At 42.5% G+C, this 18,137-nt stretch overlaps 1 protein-coding gene across 2 annotated transcripts in view; it reads right to left on the minus strand.

Moving 5' to 3' along the window:
* Window positions 1-2,854: 2,854 nt before the first annotated feature.
* Window positions 2,855-18,137, minus strand: part of LOC118360231 (phosphatidylinositol 3,4,5-trisphosphate-dependent Rac exchanger 1 protein-like) — a 135,144-nt gene continuing 119,861 nt past the window's right edge. The window contains exons 35-40 of one of the 2 annotated variants that reach the window (XM_052482564.1): window positions 14,710-14,824; window positions 13,649-13,715; window positions 13,333-13,508; window positions 12,996-13,098; window positions 12,416-12,483; window positions 2,855-11,588 (exon numbers count right to left, since the gene is read on the minus strand). In XM_052482564.1, coding sequence (XP_052338524.1) covers window positions 11,546-11,588; window positions 12,416-12,483; window positions 12,996-13,098; window positions 13,333-13,508; window positions 13,649-13,715; window positions 14,710-14,824 — 572 coding nt within the window. In that variant the 3' untranslated portion in view covers window positions 2,855-11,545. Of the gene's footprint in view, window positions 11,589-12,415; window positions 12,484-12,995; window positions 13,099-13,332; window positions 13,509-13,648; window positions 13,716-14,709; window positions 14,825-18,137 lie in introns of those variants that run through there. The other variant, XR_008083278.1, reaches the window with a different exon arrangement.

The following is an 18,137-nucleotide window of genomic DNA, read 5'->3' on the forward strand; positions in this document are numbered from 1 at the left end:
CTGCTTGATTCGTGTGCCCCGGGGTCCAATCCTACCAAAGCTGACTTCGTGTTTCTTCTCTCCGGCTTGCTTTGGGTAAAGCACATCGTTGACATTTTTCGGCAATCTTCTAAGGACAAGGCAACGCAAACTGGGAGTTTTTAATCTCGTTGCTGTGGGAGGCATCACAGGTGAGGTGTGTATGTGCGCGTAAAGGCAGTTGGTGTCCGCCTGGAACAGCTGTTGCAATGTTCATGCGATTGCGAATCGGCAATGAGTATAGGCTACTGTATAGGCTTTTCTCTCCCGGCCATCTGACAAGCCCGGGTCGGGGGCAATGAGCTTGACATATTTTAGAATCTATAGGAAAACGTAAGCAAAATGTTAAAAATAGAATGGTGATGAAGTAGGCTAGGAAGCAAAACATGTAGTAATACCAATACCTTAATGGTTTATGATCATTAGAGTGATGGCACATGGATTGTTTAGGATGATCTTAGATTTTAATTAACAAGTTGTACATTGTAGACAAGATTTCTGTATGCAAGTGCACAGCCCCCAATGAATTGCTGTTCGAAAAATCTTAACTTCTCCATCCAAGAATCATTCCAATATCCTTATTTGCTATCACTCAAGTCTTGTTCTTCATTCCCCTTACACTATGACGAGGGAGAGCATATCCTAAGGCTTTTATTATATGTTGCACACTAATACAATATGTATAACACCAGTCCAGTTTTCCTTAATCAAGACAATGGACACTTAAACCTAATTACCTGTGTGTTTCTCCCCTATAATGGTCTCGGTTGGGATTGAGAGTAAGGGGTACATGTCACAGCAATAACGCTCCCTCAATCATTTACTAAGTTAAGGCTTGGAGGGCCCCTATATGGAAGGCCTCTAGAGATGGGACAGCAGCACTTACTAGACCTGTAAAATCAGTGTACAAAGCTACCCAACACAGCAGCAGTATTTCCAAGAGATAGACAGACGGCTGGGTATTTACCCGGTATCAAGAAAATGTGTGGGGACTTCATACTTAAGCTTTAGAATTCAACACAGTGTTTTGTGAAGAGCATTTTATTTTACTAGCTTGTTAAAGTTCAATTTACAATACTACTTTTAAAAATAAATATAAAAAAAATGCAAATAAAGTATATACAATGATGAGAAATTAGAACAAGTAAATGTTACATATTGACATATTTTTCCCTCTACACCGACAGACAGTACAGGATTCATTAGCTAATGACTGACATTGGAGCAACGCAAGTTAGACACACTTATTACATGAATTTGACCAAGAGGCAGGATAACTGTATACATTTCTATCAAGGGGTGAACTGGTAAGAGTACAACATTTGATCAATTGATCACTTAGGGATGTCTAACTTCTAAAGATGCAATTTAATATTTCCTACTAAATGACAGATATGTCAACATCAGAGGCTGTAAAGAGAATTTAAATCTGGGGTGTGTCTTTTGCAACAAACTGAAGTAAGTTTTTCCTAATTGGACAAGTTCAGGTAGCCCCTTCATGTTTCACGCTATTCTGTTCCATTTGCTGCCTTATGAACACGACCCTGCAGAACTGGGACCTGACAAGAACTTCTAAATAAAGTAAATAACAATAACGTCAGTGTGGATATGCATGAACCAAAAATCTGTGTTATTTTTAAAAATACAATATGAATACAATTGTTTGTTTTTTTAGATGATATATATATATATATATATATATATTAAAAAAAAAACATTTAACCTTTATTTAATCAGGCAAGTCAGTGAAAGAACACATTCTTATTTACAATGATGGCCCAGGAACAGTGAGTTAACTTCCTTGTTCAGGGGCAGAACGACAGATTTGTACTTTGTCAGCTCCAGGGATTCGATCTAGCAACCTTTTGGTTACTGGTCCAACGCGTTAACCACTAGGCTACCTGCCGCCTCAGGTAGCCTATAAAAATATTATCATTAAGCAATAAGGTCCACGGAGTTGTGGTATATGGCCAACATACCACTGCTAAAGGCTTTTCTTACCACGACGCAACACTGAGTGCCTGGACACAGCCCTTAGCCGTGGTATATTGGCCATATACCATAAACCCCAGAGGGGCCTTTATTTCTATTATAAACTGGTTACCAGTTTAGAGCAGTAAAAATAAATGTTTTATCACACCTGTGGTTTACAGTCTGATATACCACGGTTGTCAGCATTCAGGGCTCAAACCACCCAGTTTCTAATTTAAATTATAGCATTAACTCTGCTGCCAAAGGCATAGACCATATCCTATTGTCTCTGATAAAGACATTGGTTCCAGTAAGTATGTAAAAGAAAAATAACACAAAATCTTAATGAAAATAATGCTAATATGTTAATGTCAATGATCCCTTTGTTGTCCTCATCCTCGGGCGGTTTACTGTACGTCGTGCTGACACTGCAGAGTGATTAGATTAATCCTTATGCCATTTAAATATTGAAACATTCAGATTTCAAAGCAGCTAGATAGTTACAGCTACATTAAATTCAAAATTGCAACAAGGTCTCCGCAAAACATTGGTTTGGTGAGTTGGCTGTCTCAACAGGAGGCAGTCTCCCACTATTAACAATTATATATTAATACTTTAAAAGGCTTCAAATATTCCAACCTTTTGACCAGGCATGCGGATTGGCACACACAAACAGCTCTGAGATTTGAAAGTTGTCTCCCTCCAGAGGAAATGACAAAGACAAAATCAAAACATGAAAAAAAAATAGAATAAGGAGGCTGCATGTAACGCTTATCAAGCCAATGCTCTAATACGATCTTTCAAGTTGAATGTTTGTTTCAATCTCTAAATATTCTGACCCATTCATAAAATTGACACATAGAAATGGAGTTTTACATGTTTTATTTACCTTGAGTCATTTGAAAAATGTAAGTTTGTTGCAGTTAGGAAAACTGGGTGATTTCTAAATACGTGCTTCAAGTGGATGCTACTATCCAGCCCAGCCCAGCCGCACTATCACAGTGCGAATGTAAAGACACTGCTCATCCAAAGTGGTAAATGAATGGGGTCGTTTGGAGAAAAATGTCTCTCACACACACAAGCAGACGTTTGGTGGCATGCATGTATAACAGGCGTCACTGTGCACACCAGTGTTGCGCCGTAATTGCTAATGTCCCATCCGCAACCACCAGACAATATTTTATGAAGTGAAAATCTGAGGCCCGCACCTGACCCTAACCCGCTAATATAGAAAATGCGCTAAATTTACTGTATTTTGCCATTTATAAATGTGTTATTCAATGCATTTGACAAAATAATATTTTGGGGGATACTTAAAGGGGTCCTAAAATTCTAAATCAAATAGCTAGATACCTAAAGGGGTCCTAAAATTCTAAATCAAATAGCTAAATGACCAATTTAAAACAATTCCATATGTTAGCGTAGTACCACCTCCCACCAATGGCTTAGACTTTTAGAGGTTAATGACATTACCCATGGTGCTTTACTAACAGTATTTCCCCCTTATCCTTCTAATGAGGCTAATTACTTTGGGATCCTGGAGGCCAGGGGCTATGAGTGTGTATGTTTCCCATGTCGAGCTGCCCTCCAAATTCGCTACAACACCGCTATTTTGCAGCCCATTATAAACACAGACTAAACCTATAGCGGCCCACTAGACTGAGTACCCATAACCTGTAGGCTAACAGCAGGTTACAGTGGGCAAGTGAAAGTAAATTAGACTATAGTATAACGGAATTATAGGCCTAAACAATGGCTGCAGGATGAGTAAAGCAGTCTGAAAACATATATAGGACGTACCAGAAACGTGGACATTGTAGGATCAGCTAAGGTGAATGTTGAATACAAAGGAATTATCAAAGAGCTACCAGTTGTAGTTGTAGCTGGGTCAGGAACAAACCTGCTGGGGCGAGGGTGGATCACCATGTTGGATGTGGACTGGTATACCATGAATAAGATGCTTGACAGCAAAGATGCTCTACAGGAAGTGTTAAAGAAACATGAGGAAGTGTTCAAGGATGAGTTGGGCAGGTTGAAAGGATTTACAGCAAAGATACATGTATCAAGTGATGCCACACCCCGTTTCTTCAAACCAAGGTAAGTACCATTTGTAATGAAAACTAAGATAGAGGCTGAGTTAGATCGTTGCCAGGACAACAAAATCATGGAACCAGGGAAGTTCTCAGACTGGGCAGCACTGTTAGTCCCAGTGTTAAAACCAGACGGTACAGTGAGATTGTGTGGCAACTATAAAGTAACAGTAAACAGAGTTATCATCACTAGAACAGTACCCCATTCCTAAAATGGAGGACATGTTCACAACCTTAGCTGGAGGAGAAGAATTCATCAAACTAGACATGAGTCATGCTTACCAGCAGATTGTGCTAGATGAAGATTCAAAGAAATATGTCACAGTGAACACACACACAAAGGACTATTCACCTAAGCCATGTTACCCTTTGGCGTCAGCTCCAGTCCCACTATCTTCCAGCACACTCTGGAGGAGATTCTACAGGGGATTTACCCAGTGTATCTCAATGATATTCTCCTGACAGGAAGAAATGATCAGGACCACATCTGAACAGCATCCAGTGCCAGAGAATGTAAGGGCGGTGCAGGACGCACCAATGCCCACCAGTCACAGAACTGAAATTGTATCTGGCCCTATTAAACTATTACAATAGGTCTCCGACCGAATCTGTCGACACTATTGGGTCCTATGCACAAGCTGCTGAGGAAGGACGAGCCATGGTGTTGGGGATCAGAACTACAAAAGGCTTTCAAGCTGTCAAAAGAAATGTTGCAGTCGAGCAGAGTGTTAATGCATTATGACGAAGGAAAATAACTGATACTTTCCTGTGATGCCTCGCCCTACTGGGTAGGGGCAGTATTGTCTCATCGCATGCCGGAGGGGGGAATAGGATTTGTATTACGCACTCTCCCTCCTACAGAGAATACCTATTCACAACTTGATGAGGAGGGATTAGCTATCATATTCGGGTGCAGAAGTTTCATCTACATGGGAGAGAAAATGTCATGGTAAGTTTTTATATGGCATTGCTTTGGGGATATCTGGTGTGTGTATCTATGTTTGACTTTGTCTCCAAGGACCACATTGATTTAACACTTCATTGTATAGTGTAGGCAAAGCTAATCTCCCCCACACTCAACTTTCATTTTTTCAAATGAATAAATGCACATTGGAAAACGTGAAAAAATATATAAAAATCTAAATGTTAGTGTAAAAAAAAAAGTAAATAGAAGAATTGATAATAGATCTATTATTCAATTTCAACACATTTATCAGATCATTAGACCGGTAAGCATTACAATGACCAAGGAGTTCTTTAAAAAACATGGCATGCCATTGCTCCATTTAATACTGCATGATGTGTAGGCTGGAATGCTTTCAATTATTGAATACCTGATATTATTGAGGAATACAAATGCTCCTTCCCAATACGATAAATAACTAATGCCTTCATATTGCAGTGATAGCACTTTTTAAATTTTTTTTTTTTAGAGAAATGCCATGGCGACTGACTCATATCCTCAATCTGTCAATCTCAAAAGGGGAGCTCCCATGTCAATGGAAAATGGCTTATAATATACCACCAATCTACAAGTCAGGGGATAAATCGGATGTGGCCAATTACCATCCAGTGTCAGTTCTATGCGTTATCTCCAAAGCGTTGGAAAGGCTGGTGCGTGCACAGGTTGCTAACTATTTCTCACTCATCAGCCTATTTACAGCCTATCAAAGAGGTTTTAGGAAGATACACAGCACATCTACAGCAGCGCAAAAGGTTGTGGAGGACATGACATTGGCTTATAACAGTCAGGCAGTCATTGTAGCAATCTTCTTGGATTTGAAGAAAGCTTTTGACACTGGCCACCAACACAAGTTCCTGAGGAAGCTTGAGAAACTAGGCTTTGACAGCACTGCAATCAAGTGGTTCACATTATACTTACAGGGGAGAAGTCAGTACACCAAACTGCAAGCCACGCAATCAGCCCAGGTACTTGTGGTGAATGGAGTACCACAAGGGAGTGAGCTTGGACCCCTGCTGTTCTGCATTTACATAAATTACTCCCCTCCCCCCCCCCATCAGTGCTGGAGAATTGCCATATACATATTCAGTGCATTTAGAAAGTATTCAGACCCCTTGACTTTTTTCCACATTTTTTAACATTACAGCCTTCTTCTACAATGGATTAAATAGTTTCCCCCCATCATCAATCTACACACAATACCCCATAATGACAAAGCAAAACAGGTTTTTAGGAATATTTGCAAATGTATTAAACAAACTTCAGACCCTTTACCCAGTTTATTGTCCTGAGTCTTCTTGGGTATGACACTACAAGCTTGGCAATCATATATTTGGGGAGTTACTCGCATTCTTCCATGCAGATCCTCTCAAGCTCTGTCAGGTTGGATGGGGAGTGTTGCAGCACAGCTATTTTCAGGTCTCTCCAGAGATGTTTGATTCAGACTCTGGCTGGGCCACTTAAGGACATTCAAGGACATTCTGAAGCCACTCGTGTCTTGTATTGGCTGTGTGCTTAGTGTCGTTGTCCTGTTGGAAGGTGAAACTTCGACCCAGTCCGAGGTCCTGAGCACTCTGGAGCAGGTTTTCATCAAGGAGCTCTCTGTACTTTGCTCTTTCATCTTTCCCTCGATCATGACCAGTCTCTGAAGAACATCCCCACAGCATGATGCTGCCACCACCATGCTTCACTGTAGAGATAGTGCCAGGTTTCCTCCAGACGTAAAGCTTGGCATTAAGGACAAAGAGTTCAATCTTCGTTTTATCAGACCAGAGAATCTTGTTTCTCATGATCGGAGAGTCCTTCAGGTGCCTTTTGGCAATCTCCAAGCAGGCTGTCATGTGCCTTTTACCTCATGAGGAGTGGCTTCCGGTTGGCCACCATGCCATAAAGGCCTGATTGGTGGAGTCCTGCAGAGATGGTTGTCCTACTGGAAGGTTCTCCCATCTCCATAGAGGAACTCTGGAGCTCTGTCAGAGAGATAATTGGTCACCTTCCTGACCAAGGCCCTCCCCCTTTTGCTCAGTTCGGCTGGGGGCGGCCAGCTCTCGGAAGAGTCGTGGTGGTTCCAACTTTTTCCTTTTAAGAATGATGGAGGCCACTGTGTTCTTGGGGAACTTCACTGCTGCAGACAATTTTTATTACCCTTCCCAAATAAATCTAATTGGTCACACATTTTTAGCAGATAATGTGAGTGTAGCGAAATGCTTGTGGTTCTAACAAATTCACAATGACTACCTTATATACACAATGTAAGGGGATGGAATAAGAATATGTACACATAAATATATAGATGCACGATGCCCGTGCGGCATAGGCTAAATATAAAATACAGTATATACATATGAGATGAGTAACATAGGATATGTAAACATTATTAAAGTGCCATTATTTAAAGTGATACCATTATTAAATCCATTTGTTAAAGTGGCCAGTGATTTGAGTCTGTATTTTGGCAGCAGCCTCTCTATGTTAGTGATGGCTGTTTAACAGTCTGATGGCCTTGAGATTGAAAAACATCTTCTATCTCTCGGTCCCAGCTTTGATGCACCTGTACTGACCTCACCTTCTGGATGATAGCGGGGTGAACAGGCAGTGGCTCGGGTGGTTGTTGTCCTTGATGATCTTTTTGTCCTTTCTGTGAGATCGGGTGCTGTAGGTGTCCTGGAGTGCAGGTAGTTTCCCCCCGGTGATGTGTTGTGCAGACCACACCAACCTCTGAAGAGCCTTGCGGTTGAGGGCGGTGCAGTTGCTGTACCAGCCTGTGATACAGCCCAACAAGATGCTCTCGATTGTGAATCTGTAGAAGTTTGTGAGGGTTTTAGGTGACAAGCCACATTTCTTCAGCCTCCCGAGTTTGAAGAGGCACTGTTGCACCTTTTTCACCACACTGTCTGTGTGGGTGGACCATTTCAGGTTTGTCCGTGATGTGTATGCTGAGGAAAAAAAAAAAAAAATTCCACCTTCTCCACTACAGTCCCGTCGATGTGGATAGGTGGATGTCCCCTCTGCTGTTTCCTGAAGTCAACGATCATCTCCTTTTGTTTTGTTGACGTTGAGTGAGGTTATTTTCTGGACACCACACTCCGAGGGCCCTCACCTCCTCCCTGTAGGCTGTCTCATCATTGATGGTAATCAAGACTACCACTGTAGTGTCGTCTGTAAACTTGATGATTGAGTTGAAGGCGTGCATGGCCACACAGTCATGGGTAAACAGGGAGTACAGGAGAGGGCTGAGAACACACCCTTGTGGGACCCCAGTGGTGAGGATCAGCGGGGTGGAGATGTTGTTTCCTACCTTCACTACCTGAGGGCGGCCCGTCAGAAAGTCCAGGACCCAGTCGCAAAGGGCGGGGTCGAGACCCAGGGTCTCAAACTTAATGATAAGTTTGGAGGGTACTATGGTGTTCAATGCTGAGCTGGTGTTGAATGCTGAGCTGCGGTCAATGAACAGCATTCTTACATAGATATTCCTCTTGTCCAGATGGGATAGGGCCGTGTGCAGTGTGATGGCGATTGCATTGTCTGTGGACCTATTGGGGCAGTAAGCAAATTGGAGTGGGTCTAGGGTATCATGTAGGGTGGAGGTGTTATGATCCTTGACTAGTCTCTCAAAGAACTTTGTGATGACAGAAGTGAGGGCTATGGGGCAATTAGTCATTTAGTTCAGTTACCTTAGCTTTCTTGGGAACTGGAACAATGCTGGCCATCTTGAAGCATATGGGGACAGCAGACTGGGATAGGGATTGATTGAATATGTCCGTAAACACACCAGCCAGCTGGTCTGCGCATGCTCTGAGGACGTGGCTAGGGATGCCGTCTGTGCAGGGATGCCGTCTGGGCTGGCAGCCTTGCGAGGGTTAACACGTTTAAATGTTTTACTTACGTCGGCCACGTTGAAGGAGAGCTCATGGTCTTTGGGAGCTACATACGTCTCGTGTCTGAGCCGTTTAATTGCGACTACACCTTGTCCCGGCATTTCGTTTGTTTGATTGCCTTGCCAAGGGAATAACTACACTGTTTATATTCAGCCATATTCCCAGACCTCTTTTCATGGTTAAATGTGGTGGTTTGCGCTTTCAGTTTTGTACGAATGCCGCCATCCATCCAGTTTCTGGTTAGGGTAGGTTTTAATAGTCACAGTGGGTACAACACCTCCAATGCACTTCTTTATAAACTCACTCACCAAGTCAGCCTATACGTTGATGTTATTGTCTGAGGCTACCCGGAACATATCCCATTCCACGTGATCAAAGCAATCTTGAAGCATGGAATCTGATTGGTCAGACCAGCGTTGGATAGACAGACCTAAGCACGGATGCGACCTGCTTTAGTTTCTGCCAATAAGAGGGGGGCAACAAGATGGAGTCATGGTCAGATTTGCCAAAGGGAGGGCGGGGTAGGGCCTTGTACACATTGCGGAAGTTAGAGTAGCAGTGGTCCAATGTTTTGCTCGAGGAGCTGCAACAATCAATGTTCTGGTAGAATTTCGGTAACCTTCTCAAATTAGCCTTGTTAAAATCCCCAGCTACAATAAATGCAACCGTAGTATATGGTTTCCAGTTTACATAGAGTCAAGTGAAGTTCTTTCAGGGCCGTCGAGGTATCTGCTTGGGGGGAGACTATAATCAAAGACGATAATCAAAGAGAATTCCCTTGGAAGATAATGGGGTCGGCTTTTCATTGTAAGGAATTCTAGGTCAGAGTAATACGCTCGGAAACAGTGGATGGTGTGCTCACCTTTTAAGTCTGACCAGGAGCCCGCTCTGTTTGCCTCTCCTGCGGCGATGACGTTGTTTTGGGTCAAGAACCAATGTCTAGGGTGGAGGTCCAAACAAAGGATCTACTTCGGGAAAGTCGTATTTCTGGTCGTAATGTTGGCAAGTTGACGTCGCTCTTATATCTAATAGTTCTTCCCAGCTGTATGTAATAACACTTAAGATTTTCTGGGCTAACAATGTAAGAAATAATACATAAACAAATTACTGCATAGTTTCCTAAGGACAAAGAAGGGGACCATCTGTCGGCACCATCTTGCTCTTTTCTCAGATCTGTGCCGACCCAACCCTGTCTCGGAGATCTATGGACCATTCCTTCGACCTCATGGCTTGGTTTTTGCTCTGACATGCACTGTCAACTGTGCGACCTTCTTATAGGCAGGTGTGTGGCTTTCCAAATTATGTCCAATTAATTGAACTTACCACAGGTGGACTCCAATCAAGTTATAGAAAACATCTCAAGGATGAACAATGGAAACAGGATGCACCTGAGCTCAATTTTGAGTCTCATAGCAAAGGGTCTGAATACTTATGTCAATAAGGTATGTTTTTTATTTTTTATACATTTTCAAACATGTCTAAAAAAACGTTTGCTTTTTCATTATGGGGTATGTAGTTTGATGAGGCAAAACATATTTAATCCATTTCAGAATAAGGTCAAGGGGTCTGAATACTTTCAGAATGTACTGTATATGCAGATTACACAGTCCTTTACTACTCAGCAAATACCACAAGGGAGAGTGAGGAGTCAGGGTCAAATGACATCAAGAGGGCAGCAGCTTGGTTTGCTGACAACAAGCTCTCCCTACACCCTCAGAAAACCAAGGCAATGCTGTTTGGCAACCCACAAAGCTGAGATACACAGGCAAAAGTACCACAACACTTATGAACTTGGACCCACACCTACACTGGACTGAACACGCCAGCCTGGTCACAGGGAAACTACTGTCTGGGCTAAAAAGAGCAAGGGACTTTGTCAGAATGATGTCCTTGGAAACAATTTACCACACCATAACAACTCACCTGGACTACTGTGCCACAGTATCGCTTCCCATCCTACATCAGGACAATAAGACAGGTCTTAACCGGCTACAGCGTATCATCAACAGGGCTGCTGGTATCATGACCGGGCATTCACGGAGGGAACACATAAAAACAGAGTTTCTTCTGTAAAAAGCTGCAATCGAAACCACTGACAGTCACGATCCATTACAACACCCCAGTGACTGTTTTCAACGACACACAGCACAGACTGCCTGAATACACATGTCAGACCTGTTCAGGTGGGAGTCTCCACCCATCCTCCGGGGGCACACCAGAGCAGCAGTCAAAGCCTCTGACCAATGGGACCCACATCTACTGGCACAACCATTAGCGAAAAATATGGCCTTTCAAGGCAGTCTGCAGTCTCCATTGCTCTGGAACAAGCTTGACTGATCCACACGACAGCTAGCTAGCTAGCATGCCCGCCTTCAAAAGAGCAGTACACATAGCTGTAATGTGAGCATTGTTTTGTATGTATGCTACCGCGTATGATGTGTGTGCTTCTGTGCATGCTGTGATTTTTGATGTGCTTTTGTATGTATGCCAATGGGTATGCTGTATATGTTTTTATTGATTCTATGGAACCGAGGACTCCCTGGAAAAACACTGACAATTGTTACTGAGGACCATCTTGGCTAAATAAATGAGCAGAGTGGAATAAAAACACAGCGATGCTTAGTCTCTTATAGATCTCCGTCTTCGGGTGGCAGACACAACTTGAAGAGCCTGTGGGAAGTAAAAATGGTTGAACATTATTTGAAGATCTGATATTTGTGTAGCCTGGTTCCAGATGTGTTTGTGCCATCTTGCAGAATCCCACAGCACGAAAGGATTTGAAACCAGGCTAGTACTGTGTAACTAAAGCCTTGTTCACACTGCAGGCCTTAATGCTCAAATCAATTTTGTTTTTTCAAATCCGTTTTGGAATACCGACTGTCCAAACAGCAAGTTACAAGTGACCAGCAGTCCTGACATGGCTACACTAGTTGTCATAGTAATGACAGGTGTGTGTGTAATGGTGTAGGTTGATTGGTGCTCGTGCTTGCTATCACTCAGAAGTTATGTAGTAGGCGAAGGTGACAACAATGCCTGCCATGGACGTTTCCCAGTTACGTTCAATGTTCAAAATCATAGTGGAAGAATACCTTTAAAGCCTCAAAGGACAAGATGATCCAACTTTCAAAACAAGTCCTTTTTGCCTATTAACAGCAGTTACTTCGCAAGCTAGGTAGCTGTTTAGCTTTCTAAAATGTTCACTAATTTGTTTGTGAACAATTAGCAAACTGGTTAGCTACCATATGTACTTGTCAAACTGTCAACAGAGTTGCACGCAAGCGAAGATATGCAAAATAACAGTCTAAAAACCACTTGAGGGCAAACAAATCAGATTTGACCATTCACACCACCTACTACGGTGGTTTGAAATGTGGCTTGAAATATCCGATTCCATGTGCTTTTTGACTGTTCAGACATGCAAAGAAATTGGATTCGAGTCACTTCAACCTGGCAATGTGAACAAGGCTTGAGATTGAACTCATTCCTATTGTCTATACCTTGGGGCTGCGGGCGGCATCTGGTCCATCACTTTGAGGTTTTTAGCCGAGATCTCTACCCTGGTGCCCTATCAGAGAGAAGAGAGGGTTACACAAGGTTTACATATTTAGACTGACAAGTGCCCACAGGGTTGCAGCTACTGCACCCAAATCTGCTGCTCAGAAAGTGTACTCAGAGTTATATTTCTACCTAATGTCTTTAGGTTGAGAGCGACCCACACCTATCGGGGAAAGACTACATTCACCCATCCCACTGCATCGTTGTCCTGATGGTACTGTATAGTATGCAGTGAATGTCTTAGAATTCAGCTCAAAGACCATGTTCAAAGTACAGTAGATTATTGTTTGTCAGTAAAGTACTTTTTTAGTAATGCTAAATTATACAATAGGTGGGAAGTTGCTTCCTTTCATATTCCGTTTTCATTTTTGAGCCACTGGTCATTAAAGATTAGCAAGGGGATAGAGAGAGATGTGGGCTGTATTCATTAGGCACCTTCGCTAAATGTTTTGCTACGGTGTACCCTAATGAATATGACCCAGATCTGTTGCTAGGCATGTAAAAAGGGTGTAGTTAGGGCACCTGTTTGCGCATGATGTCCATGGTCTGCATGATGCAGCGGGGCATGAGGCCGTGGTTCCGCGCCAGGATCATAGCCTGATCAAGGGTCACACTCAGGGTGCACCTGCTCAACACAAAGGTCAGAATTCAGCAGGTCAAAGGTGTTTTGACTGTGTTAGTGATTACCTAATGGCAAGGAGTTGAAAACACACTGTTTTAAAGGGGTAAGGCATACTGTACGTAGTGCATGTCTAAGTACTACACCTGACATAGCAACACATAGATGTGCACGAGTGTTTGCTCCAGCTGACGCTAACTGGCAGTACTATCACATCACTTTCAAGGTCATACGACGGACCTTTGCATGCCAGTAGCACACATGGTGATATGGCAGGCGCCCAGGCGGTTGCACAGCTCGGAGGACACACACAGGACGCTGACGCCAGAAGGGTGGCCTGCGGCATTGGGATGCACGTTGACATATGACTGCATCAGACGACACAGGTCGTCCAGAGTGTTGAGGGGTCTGAGGAGCTGGGTAGGAGAGGGGGGACAGAAGACAGGGGATTTAGGGGTAAAGACTATTAAAATAAGTACTCTAACTTTCCTTTCCTGTCAAACGTACTGCCCCTGAGCTTGTTTGTAAACAAAGAGTAGTTTTGATTTCTGTTGACCTGGTCTATCTTCTTAGCTGTGGTGTTGGAGTCGGTGGGAAGATTTGACTTTTCCAGGTAAAAAGCCCTGTAAGAACACAGTAAAGGGTTATAATAATTCATAATAATAATAACAGTTGTCGTTATTATATTTGCCCTATTTCACACATGTACACATGTTTGTTAATACATATGTATGAATTAGAAATGTGTGTTTTGCATATCTCACTCTCCCTGAGAAACCCTCGGAGTGTGGTCACGGCCAGGTTCTACCATTTTCGATGGTGACCCAGGAGCAATTTGCTCAAGTCATCATTCAATATGACTGCTATTGAACAATTAATGAATCCATTGATACTCTCAATTTTCTCTATTTCCTGTAAAAATTTCACATCAACAAACGTCATCCACCTTCTAAAGCTAATACAGTAGTCAAACTAATCAGCAAAAGATACCCCTTTATGCAAGTGGGAAGTACACCACAGTGGGTACTACACCACAGTGGGTACCTCAACACAGTGGGTACTTCAACACAGTGGGTACCTCAACACAGTGGGTACCTCAACACAGTGGGTACCTCAACACAGTGGGTACCTCAACACAGTGGGTACCTCAACACAGTGGGTACCACAACACAGTGGGTACCACAACACAGTGGGTACCACAACACAGTGGGTACTACAACACAGTGGGTACTACAACACAGTGGGTACTACAACACAGTGGGTACTACAACACAGTGGGTACTACAACACAGTGGGTAGTACAACACAGTGGGTAGTACAACACAGTGGGTAGTACAACACAGTGGGTAGTACAACACAGTGGGTAGTACAACACAGTGGGTGGTACAACACAGTGGGTACTACAACACAGTGGGTACTACAACACAGTGGGTACTACAACACAGTGGGTACTACAACACAGTGGGTACTACAACACAGTGGGTGGTACAACACAGTGGGTAGTACAACACAGTGGGTAGTACAACACAGTGGGTAGTACAACACAGTGGGTAGTACAACACAGTGGGTAGTACAACACATACTGTATAACACAATAGAAAGTGCGTGGGTTGCTACCTGAGTTTTCGGTAGTAGGCTTTGACCCTTTCCAGTGCGACGGCGTTGGTGCGTTGCTGGAACTCTTCTATGGACACGTAGTCCTGCTCGGACACTCCCTCTGGCCTCTCCAGGGCTGACCCAGGAACAGATATAACACAGTAAAAATGCAGTACATGCAGGCAAACACAGATACATACACAGAAAAGCACACACACGATAGGAAGACACATAAATATACAGTACATGCACGCACCTAGACAGACAGACACATTGCTAATATTATTTTATAATGGATAAAATGTACAAGTTTATACTCTGACAGCTGAATAAGACCATTGAACACAAAACTGTATTCAATACGAGTGGCCTGTAGGTGGCGGCGACACCCAATTTAGACCTAGTTGTCCAGGTCTCCGACTGCAGAATAGTATTACATTACAGGCTTGTGCTTTGCAGCCACTGAACAATGTGAGCCTCCCTGTAGGGTTACTGTCCCAATTGGCTGTGGATTGAAAATGAATGGTTCCCTAGCACAGAGAGTCCAGCATAATTCCAGCCATTTATATGGACCAAACAAAGGTCGAAAGGACACGGCAGTGAAATAATAGCGAAGAGGAAGTAGATAAGTAGGCACAGAATACATTTCCTGGTTTTACGTCAGAGTACGTTATTCAAATGGTAGTTATGACACCGTAAATGGCAATTACATAAGAAATACCCCACAAGTTCTGACTGAGCTCAATTGTCATGAAACGCATATACAGCGATGAGTTTCTCTCTCTTAAATACAAACTTATAATGAGGAGCGCCCACAATGGTGTTTTGTGTGTGGAAGTGCTTAGTAATGAGACTCGCATAAAGAAGAAATTAATAAAACGACAGGTCCTGACCAAACATCCACAGCATGATGGTAAACCCAGGGAGGTCTTTCAGAACAGGGCAGAATGCTTCAGGAAACAGGGCTTCAACAGTGGAAAAGTAAGTCAGCTAGCAAGGCACTGTTGTCATTTTTTAACCGGTGATGATCAGCAGTAATAAGGGAGTACGAACTAACTAACTCTCATAGTGGTAGATGTGAATTTCTCTTTCAAACAGATAATAGCTAACATTTGCCAAAGCAAGCTAGCTAGCTACTGATGGTGCAACCCTAAGTAATAGTACATCTTACTGTAGAAATGACCAGGCCTACTGTACAACTTACTTTAGAAATGACCTGGCCTACTGTACATCTTACTGTAGAAATGACCAGGCCTACTGTACATCTTCCTGTAGAAATGATCAGGCCTACTGTACATCTTACTGTATAAATTATTGTTGAAAACTGTTCTGTTAAAATACAATAATAATTGTTATTCTGAACTGGAATAAACTGATTGAAGCAAGATGCTTTTTGAGGTAAACCCACTCACAGTTCTGGGTTGCTCATCTACAGCAGGAAGCGGTCTCCTGCCTGACTGAGAAAGCAGTAGATGTTCTGGTCCAGTTTGGCACCACATACCTATGTGAGTCAGGGTTCTCAACTCTGATGTACTTAAAAATCAAGTACAGAAACAGTTTCAAGGCTGAGCATGAAGTCAGTGTTGTTACAAACAGAGGCCAGAATAGACATGCTCTCATTAGGACTGTGTGTGTTTTCTGTTGTACATCTGTGTGATGTAATCAATCTGTTTATTCCAGTTCAGAATTACAATTATTTATTGTATTTTAACAGCAACAGATCCAACCTAGACAGATATGTAAGAGTGTTTTAATGGGGGAAAAACCTTGACTTTTTTGTCCTTAAGCCATTTAGCACAACTTGAAGTATGCTTGGGGTCATTGCGCATTTGGAAGACCCATTTGCGACCAAGCTTTAACTTCCTGACTGATGTCTTGAGATGTTCTATTTTGTGAAGTGCACCAGTCCCTCCTGCAGCAAAGCACCCCCACAACATGATGCTGCCACCCCTGTGCTTCACGTTTGGGATGGTGTTCTTCGGCTTGCAAGCGTCCCCCTTTTTCCTCCAAACATAACGATGGTCATTATGGCCAAACAGTTCTATACTTGTTTCATCAGACCAGAAGACATTTCTACAAAAAGTACGATCTTTGTAGCCATGTGCAGTTGCAAACCGTAGTCTGGCTTTTTATGGCTGTTTTGGAGCAGTGACTTCTTCCTTGCTGAGCGGTCTTTCAGGTCGATATAGGACTCGCTTTACTGTGGATATAGAGACTTTTGTACCCGTTTCCTCCAGCATCTTCACAAGGTCCTTTGCTGCTGTTCTGGGATTGATTTGCACTTTTCACACCAACGTACGTTCATCTCTAGGAGACAGAACGCATCTCCTTCCTGAGCGGTATGATGGCTGCGTGGTCCCATGGTGTTTATACTTGCGTACTATTGTTTGTACAGATGAATGCAGTACTTTCAGGTGTTTGGAAATTGCTCCCAAGGATGAACCAGACTTGTGGAGGTCTACAACTTATTTTCCTGAGGTCTTGGCTGATTTATTTTTGATTTTCCCATGATATCAAGCAAAAAGGCACTGGGTTTGAAGGTAGGCCTTGAAAAACATCCATAGGTACACCTCCAATTGACTCAAATGATGTCAATTAGCCTATCAGAAGCTTCTAAAGCCATTACATCATTTTCTGGAATTTTCCAAGCTGTTTAAAGGTCCAGTCAACTTAGTGTATGTAAACTTCTGACCCACTGGAATTGTGATACAGTGATTTATAAGTTAAATAATCTGTCTGTAAACAATTGTTGGAAAAATGACTTGTGTCATGCACAAATTAGATGTCCTAACCGACTTGGCAAAACTATAGTTTGTTTAACAAGAAATTTGTGGAGTGATTGTAAATAATGTTTTAATGACTCCAACAAAAGTGTATGTAAACTTCCGACTTCAACTGTAGATATGGATATATAATTTCATTGTTATTTGCTTTTGTCTATATTGCATTTGTTTTAGGCATAAGGGCAATGAAATGTAGCGATATTTATGTATAGTTGCATGTTTTCCTAAGCTTGGGTCCCAGGAAAAACATAACTTCTCATTTGGGTCCCAGGCTGAAAAACTTTAAGAACCCCTGATCTAATCAGTAAGGAGAAAGCGATTTAGAGCTACTGAGTAAAAGACTCTGTTGAACTTGATTATTATAGACACGTGGCCTGCATCCCAAATGGCACCCTACTCCCTAAATAAAACATTCCTTTTGGCCACTAAATAGGGAGCCATTTGGGTCCCACACATGGTCAGTGTAGACAACCTATTCCCTATATAGTACATTCTTATTTAGTATGTATTATAGTATTAGGGAATATTAGGGAATAGGGTGCCTGGCATGACTTATCCAGGCTAATGTTATAGGTAAATGTAAATGTTCTATACATCTAATTGCTACTGTCTCTTTAAAACTGTGTACATATTTAAGATTATAGCAAATTGTTAGGCATTATAAAC

The sequence above is a fragment of the Oncorhynchus keta genome, chromosome 27 (assembly GCF_023373465.1).
Source record: "Oncorhynchus keta strain PuntledgeMale-10-30-2019 chromosome 27, Oket_V2, whole genome shotgun sequence".
In the NCBI taxonomy this organism is placed as follows: domain Eukaryota; kingdom Metazoa; phylum Chordata; class Actinopteri; order Salmoniformes; family Salmonidae; genus Oncorhynchus; species Oncorhynchus keta.